Here is an 8660-nt window from a genome sequence, read left to right as displayed (position 1 = left end):
GTGTTGGTAATTGATTTCCAATAATAAATATAAACATACATTTGCATATAGCAATCATATTTGCCCTACCCCATGCGGATAAGAGTATTGAATCATTAATCCGCGATTAATCTGGACAATCATGCGATTAAATATGTTAATCGATTGACAGCCCTAAGAGAAAGTTTTAGATGGATAAAAAGGCCAACAGTGGCCGAGCTGAAGATGAGTTCAACTCAAGAAGAGTTTTCTACAGCTTATAACGCAAACGACTTGCAACCACAAAGGTGAGTGTAAAATCTATTAATCTAAATGCTACTTTAGTTGTTGATACCATGAAAACCTTTTTGATCCTGAAGTTATATAAAATGCAGGGCATCAGTTCGTATGTTTATCAAGGGTCATCTTATCTGCATGAACTGGCAAGCTCTTCTGATCTGAGTGACTTTACAAAGGCAAGTTTGCATAACCCTGTGTGCTCTGATCCAGATTTATCTGGCAATAAAAACAGATATCATCTTCATGTCATGTCATCTTCAGCAGATCATTGTAGTTTACAGTATATGTGACCAATTTTTCACAGCAGCACTTAAAGTATGCTCTCCAGAGGAATCCATTACACCTCACTGTCATGCAGCCTTTGTCCCTGCCTTATCACGTCTATAAAAATGACTCCCCCCATGGATCATAGGCACATCCAGCCAATCACCTGGGAACAGGTAAGCCATCAGCACACAGAGGTTTTAGTAGCCTACGGTACATATTACAGGAATACAGCAGATTCTTGGTGGTAAAGTGGTTGCAGTTTACAAGAACTATAACGCAATCTTATAAAGATTCATAATACACTTTTTTTATCATTGCAGCTTTGAGGAAACGGCTCAGCTGACCACAACATGGCTCGGCTAACAATCTTGGCTGGTAAGTTACATTCTTTCAGTTAATTTATTCAAAGGCAGTGATCTTGTGAAAATAAATAAATAAAGAAAATGTTTTTTTTATTAGGACTGTCCCTTTTGATGTGTCTCCAGATGGGTATGCATTCATTATTTAACTTCTTTATATTACATTGCCATTTGCTTCTTAATCACCATGACCTAGAATGGAAACTTAATTCTAATCATTTCTCCCCTCTCTAAAAGTGTCTTCTACCAAACTGGTGTGCTACTTCACCAACTGGTCCCAGTATAGACCGGGTGTTGGCAGATATCTGCCTGACCATGTAGACCCCAACCTCTGTACACACCTGATCTACGCCTTTTCAATAGTCAGCCCTTCCAACGAGCTGGCGCCCTACGAGTGGAATGATGATGTTCTCTACAAATCCTTCAATGGATTGAAGAATCGGTGAGTTGTTCCTGCTTGCTGTATCAATCTATCTGCAGTCATATCCATGGTAATTTCACAACAACTAATCACATCAGCAGTTCAGAGGACGTTGGATGTTTTAGTGTGACCGGTTAAGTGGTATCACTCTGTTTTCCACATAGGGAGAGTGGGGTGATTTAAGCCTTGGTAAAAGTTTAGCCACCCCTTGTTTCTAGGCAACCATAGACAAAATCAGTCATGTGACCACACATTTTGAAGGGTCATCGAATTTATTGACCCTGTGATGGAGAGAGGTCCATGGAATAAGTGGTAACCACATTAGGGATGCTAATTTTGAAATACAATTTTAACCAATAACCGGCCCTCTAACCGATTATTAACAGTTAACCGACAAGATTAGTGCCTCGCATGCAGCGGTGTGTTTAGTAATTTGAGCCTAAAGGCCTGTGGGAAGTTGAGAGCCATTTAGATATAATTAGATTATAGTTTTAACTTGTTACGTAAATCTCAATGTAAACTGCAATGATTAAAAAAAGGAGAAATAAAAAGATGATAATATAGGCTAATAAACTTTTAACCTTTTCTAGGATGTGATTGTTCACGTTTTAGGGTGTGTCACCATCTGTCATGCCGCACTCCTGAAAACCTCTCTCTGAAGAGTCTTCACCTTTGATAGACAAGGCGTCCCAATATGGCTCAATTTATTCTCTCCTTAGGCTCAACTGACCCCCCATCAGGTGCAAGTTGAGCCAAGAGACCACTTTGTTTTGTAAAGTCACATGAAAACCGTTAATTTTAGATCCAAGTGATTATTCCCAAGGTTGCACCACACCTTGAAACATGTGTACATGTTTTAGTTGGAGACATTGCTGTCATGTCCTCACTTAAAAGCCCACTTGAAAAACCTTGATAATAAAATTAATTAAACTTTTAAAGAATAAAAATGGCAAAATAATAAGTATGCTACAACAGCATTTTTAATCTTCAATACTTAAAATTTTACTTTTAATTCTCAGGAAAGAATTAAAAGGCATGAACTTGTGTGAATCTCTGGCATAAACTAATCATCAGTTCATTCATGAATTTTTCGCCCCTGCTTGAGTATTTCTTTCTCTTATTACTCTCCATTACTCTCTCCGTCTCTCATTCACTGAGGGTCCTTTCAGACACAATGTGACAATGGCACCACTGCACTCTGAAACCTGTTATTTCTAGTGGCTTGCGCCGCGCCACAAACACTTTTTGCTGCATCGAGCAAAGCCCAACTTCGGGCACTGCGCGTTGTGATGTCTGGCGAGCACAGCTCAAACTGCGTTGTGTCGCGAGCAGCTCTCTTCTGCCAGTAAACAACATTAGGTGTAGCTGTATTATCGTCCGGGTAGAAACAGCAGGGCTTATACACGCTGTACAGTACCAGAAATAGGTTGAGATAATAAAAAGGTAAAAAAAATGTGAACATTTGTCATAAATCAGGAGAAATGCGGGAGAATTGTGACCCCGGAAGGAAACCGGGAGAGGGCAATGAAAAACGGGAAAATCAGGAGGGTTGGCAAGTATGCCTAAAAGTCGCCTCAAATAAAAACCGGCTCAACTCACCCCACTCTCCCCTAAGGAGATTGTAAAAATCACTTAACTGTTACATTAACTGCAGCGGTGGAATTTTAACTAAATAGAAAGAAGAGGTCACAAGAAAACACAGACCTATGCACGAAAGAAGAAAAAGATGAAAAAAAGCAACAAAAAAAAGGGAGAGATAAATATAAACAAAAATATACTATATAAAATTAAAAGAAATGTTTTGCAGGAGAAGCTGAGCGTGGGTAAACTATGAAATCAGGAAGATTTTTAGTAAGATTTTGCATGCAGGACTTTCACTTGTAATGGAGTAATCTTGCTTTGTGGGACTGTTACTTTTACAGTGGAAGTAAAGGATCTAACTTCTTCCTTCACTAGTTACTTGTTAATCTACATGTTTATCCTGCACAGAAACCCCCGGCTGAAGACTCTGCTGGCTGTTGGTGGGTGGAACTTTGGAACTACACAGTGAGTCCACAAGGATTCAACAGCAAGGAATCATGAGGCTGTTGAATGACATTATCTCACATAATAATGAGAGCATTATCAACGGTGTTGCTATAAAATGTATTACATGTTTACAGATTTACCATCATGGCTGCGTCCCCTGACAACCGCCAGACATTCATCCAGTCTTCTATCAGATTCTTGAGACTGCATGGCTTTGATGGGCTGGATCTGGACTGGGAGTATCCTGGAGCACGAGGAAGCCCACCAGAGGACAAGAAGAGGTTCACAGTCCTCTGCCAGGTCAGTTTGTAAAACCTATACCTCCCCTACTGCCACACCAACACAGCATCCAGATTTGAGATAATACAGTGATGAGACTTTAAATATTTTCACATCGTACACATACGTGGTTTCTGTCTTTGTTTTCTTATAGCCCCTCTCTCTATTATATTGTTGTCTTTTGGCATTTTGCACTTGAAAAATGTTGGATAAACATGTTTAGAAAAAGTTGCTCAAATAAATATGTACCTGCTGTATTTTTCATTCATTGTGATCTTTTGAACCAACTTGAGTAAGCTGTAGCACCAAGAAGGCATGCTATTGAGTTCATTAGACATAAAAAAAATGATGGCAACAAAGTGACATTCAATTTGATACCGAGGTAATATCATTTATTTTATTTAGTGAATCCAAATAATTTTTATCCAAATATTTAGTAAGATAATATCAATTCCACCCAGATAATTAGTAAATCTAAATAAATTCCACCCAGATAATTAGTAAATATAAAAAATTTAACCTGGCTTATTAGTAAATATAAATCAAATTAACTCAGATAATTAGTACATTTAAATCAATTAACCCAGACAATTGGTAAATATGAATCAATTTCACCCAGATATCTAAATTACTTTTGCTCAGTTTCTCAGTAAATATACATCAGTTAACCTTGTGAAATTGATTTGGATTTACTAATTATTTTTGTTTAAATTTAGTTAATTTATTCAATAATATATTTTTAATCAAAATTGCAGTACTTAAAAATCTATTCATTGTATTACGTGCCACTTTGTTAACATAGTTTTTTTAAGTAACCATTGGTCACAGTTTTTAGGGTGCCTGATTATCCTTGACTATTTCCCTGTTGCGTTTAGGAATTACTCACCGCCTTTGAAAAAGAAGCCGCTGAGACCAAAAAACCACGGTTGCTGCTCACAGCTGCAGTGGCTGGTGGGAAAGGAAACATCGACAATGGATATGAGATTGCTGACGTTTCAAAGTGAGTTCCTGTGACGGGGAGTTTCTTTAGCTTTAAAGGTGAAAAAAATATATGCTTTTTTTAATTTTGTGACATCATACTTATCTAACAGGTTCCTAGACTTTATAAATGTCATGACCTATGACTTCCATGGAGCATGGGACCCGTTCACTGGTCACAACAGCCCTCTGTATCGCAGCTCTTCTGATCAGGGTGACAACATCTACTACAATGTGGTGAGTAAAATCCTCAACAAACTCATCCTCGGTACCCAAGAAGCTGAATACCTAACATGTTTTTGTTTTTAAAGGCACAATGAGTAGGTTTTTTCTAAAACACAATAGACTAAAAAAAAAAAAAAACTTGCTCAATCATCACTTATGACTCGCTAGACGTGTGTAGTTCGGGACGTTTCTGGGCGTCAGCCTCTGTAAAAATGTATAGTGACCAGCTGCCAGATCATAAGCACGCATCGAAGAGGAAGCTATGAAAATGTTGGACACAGCGGTGAAAGAAATCCACCAAATATATATCTAGCGAGGCGAAATGCCAAGCGGACAAAGCTCGTTCTAAAATGAGAGCGAATCTAGGGCTGGCAAGCACCGTAACCCTCGTCGAGCCGGGGAGGAGGTGCCAACTTTGAATGTTGTGTTTGCAAACCGCAACTGACAAATCATTGTGCCTTTAATATTATTATTTTTGAAATTTTCTTTCCACAGGACTTTGCTATAAAATACTGGAGAGACAAAGGAGCTCCTCTTGAAAAGCTCATACTTGGTTTTACTACGTATGGACGCACATTTCGCACATCATCAGCAGCTAACGGTGTTGGAGCGCCAGCCAGCGGACCAGCCTCTGCTGGGCCCTACACCCGTGAAGCTGGGTTTTGGTCCTACTACGAGGTCAGTGAAGGTTCAACACAAGAGCAACACTGAGACACAATTTAATTCATAACTAAATTGAAGTCAGTGCATATTTAATTAAGCCCAACATAAATATAAAGTTTCAAACTAAGACATCACAAATCATGTCGAGGATGTTTAAGTATAATTTTCTTCCATTTCTACAGATTTGCACTTTCCTCCAAGGAGGCAGTGTCCACTGGATTGATGAGCAAATGGTGCCCTACGCCATTAAAGGAAATGAGTGGGTTGGGTTTGATAACAGGCAAAGCTTTGAAATCAAGGTAATGAATATCCTCCACATCTATGTTATATAAAGATAATATGAACAAGATAAAAGGAGCGTATCACTATCAGTACTTGCCAGCTATCAGTATCTTTGCTTCCTAAATTAGCACATGCAGTAAGTATAGATGATTAAATGAAGCTGCACAGGCAGCACAAACAGTTTTTAATACCTTACATTGAGCAGAAGGTGGCACTCTAACTTCAAACTGTTTGGCAAACATCACCTCTGGAATCGTATTGTGTGGTGATGACAGTGTTTTTTGCATTTTTGCTTTGTCATGTAAACACCCCAAAAAGCAGAGCAAACAATATTTAACCTACTTTAAAGTAGGCACAATATGCATGATTGAGTCAATCTACTCTCAGACTGGACCAATGACAGCAGAGCTGGATAACACTATCAGATACTCACATATAGGAAACAACATGCTTTTATGGGAAAAAAAGAGCATCGCATGATTGTCGAGGATTAATCGCAAATTAATAGCACATTTTTTACAAGTTCAAAATGTACCTTAAAGGGAGATTTGTTAAGTATTTAAAACTGTTATTAACATTGGAGTGGGAAAATATGCTTGCTTTATGCAAATGTATGTATATATATATATTATTGGAAATCAATTAACAACACAAAATAATGACAAATATTGTCCTGTCCTGTTGTGAGACTCGTCGGTACCCATAGAACCCATTGTCATTCACATATCTTGAGGTCAGAGGTCAAGGGACCCCTTTGAAAATGGCTACAACTGTTTTTCTTCGGCAAAATGTTATTTAGCCTCCTTCCCGACAAGCTAGTGTGACATGGTTGGTACGATTGGATTCTTTAGGTTTTATAGTTTTGTATGATGCCAGTATCTTCACTCTAGCTTTAAAATTGAGCCTGCTACAACCTCCGCAAGATCGTTAATGCGTTAATGAAATTAGTGGCGTTAAAACTATTTTGCGTTAATGACGTTTACATATATATGAGTGTAAAGGAAATGAGTGGATTGGGTTTGATAACAGGCAAATCTTTGAAATCAAGGTAATGAATAACATATCTTCCTCCACATCTACAGTATGTTATATAAAGATAATACGAACAAGATAAAAGGAATATCTATCAATACTTGCCAGCTATCAGTATCTTTGCTTCCTAAATTAGCACATGCAGTAGGTACAGCTGATTAAATGAAGCTGCACAGGCAGCACAAACAGTTTTTAATACCTTACATTGAGCAGAAGGTGGCACTCTAACTTCAAACTGTTTGGCAAACATCACCCCTGGAATCCTTTTTTTGTCGGGTCATGGCAGTGATTTTTACATTTTTGCTTTATCATGTAAACACCACAAAGCAGAGCAAACAATATATACCTTACTTTACAGTAGTATATATACATATATTTATTTATATATATATATATATATATATATATATATATATATATGTATATATAACACATGTATTAGATAAATTATGTTGTTGGATTATGATGTTTATTTGACAATGTCTGACAAAGATCTCTTTTCGTTAGAAACTTGCTTTGTTGCTTTGTTAAATTAAATCATATTCTGGCATGAGGCCATGCTAGACTATTCAGGGGCATAGTTTCTCCTTCAGCTGGATTGCAACTATATTCTTCCCTCTGGATGCAAACTTCTCCCACATGGGCTTTGACCCAACTAATCTCTAACCTCTGTATTTCCTATTTATGTTTAAATAATGTGTTACACTTGCACTGGTTATATGTATCAAAACAACACAACTTGCATTTAAACTGACGCAATCTCTATAACTTAAATCCCACAGGCACAGTACATGAAAGATAACAAATTTGGAGGAGCCTTCATCTGGTCTCTAGATCTGGATGATTTTGCTGGACAGTTCTGTGGCCAGGGAAACTATCCCCTCATTAGTTATCTGCGCTCTCTTCTGGATTCAGGTAAACAGAAATCAGACCTCAACACTGCACCTCATGTAAAACTTTAATCATCTCCACTTAACAAGTAAAAGCTTCCATAATCTCTTGAATTCAAATTGTTTTTTTCTTTTATCTTACTAGATTTTCCACCTCCACCTCCTGTAACCACACATCCACCAGGGATCAGCAGCACGACTACTGCCACTGCTCCTACAACTACCAATGCCAAAACGACCACCCCAGGTGTTGAGTCTGGAAGTGGTTTCTGTGCTGGGAAGGAGAACGGCCTCTACAAAAATGACAAGAACCCCAACTCCTTTTATCAGTGCGTCCACGGAATCACATACGTCCAGCTATGTCCAGCTTATCTTGTTTTCAGTGAAAGATGCAAATGCTGCGACTGGCCTTAAATAAATGTCTTCTTCGTGAAACAAAATAGTGTCTTTTATTTCTAAAAAAAATATTTCATTTAATTTAAATAATTAAATTAGTACAGACTATTCCAATGAATAAAAACATGATTACATCATTCTGACATGGAATTTAATTAAAATTGAATGGTAATGAGGACTTTAATTTGTTAACACATTTGAATGGTGCCTCTCTGTAGTTGGGGGTTGAGTAAGTGAATTGAATTTTAAGTCAAACATATATGTTTTATATTTTCTACTCTTGTGGGATAAGAACTTTGAAAATCAATAAAATATGTTTACAAAAAAAAGGAGTGGGATTCACTTCCCAGCAGGACACAGACCCTGAACAAACAACGCTGTGCCTGGTCTGTCTAAAGTCCAAAGAAACACAAAAAATGCAGTCATCTGACTTCAATGCCATTAATGCTGAAATACTGTAGATTGAAAGCTTGTGAAGAAATTGTTGAATTGATGCCAATCAAAGTGGGAGATGCATGATTAATATACATGTCAGACAAGCCAAATAATTAGAAATTATCAGCGACAGAATGACTCGGACTG

At 37.7% G+C, this 8660-nt stretch overlaps 1 protein-coding gene across 1 annotated transcript; it reads left to right on the top strand.

Moving 5' to 3' along the window:
- The first annotated feature begins 608 nt into the window (after positions 1 to 608).
- LOC141772553 (acidic mammalian chitinase-like) lies at positions 609 to 8122 on the top strand. The gene is made up of 12 exons (XM_074643649.1): positions 609 to 698; positions 846 to 900; positions 985 to 1014; positions 1122 to 1326; positions 3295 to 3351; positions 3468 to 3633; positions 4488 to 4612; positions 4704 to 4827; positions 5311 to 5493; positions 5661 to 5777; positions 7575 to 7707; positions 7828 to 8122. Exons 2-12 carry the CDS (start codon positions 876 to 878, stop codon positions 8094 to 8096), a joined length of 1434 nt encoding a protein of 477 aa, XP_074499750.1. The 5' UTR covers positions 609 to 698; positions 846 to 875; the 3' UTR covers positions 8097 to 8122.
- Positions 8123 to 8660: the final 538 nt, after the last annotated feature.

The sequence above is a fragment of the Sebastes fasciatus genome, chromosome 8, assembly GCF_043250625.1.
Source record: "Sebastes fasciatus isolate fSebFas1 chromosome 8, fSebFas1.pri, whole genome shotgun sequence".
Lineage (NCBI taxonomy): Eukaryota > Metazoa > Chordata > Actinopteri > Perciformes > Sebastidae > Sebastes > Sebastes fasciatus.
Note: the sequence above shows the minus strand (reverse complement) of the source record. Positions and strands in the feature narration are given on the sequence as shown.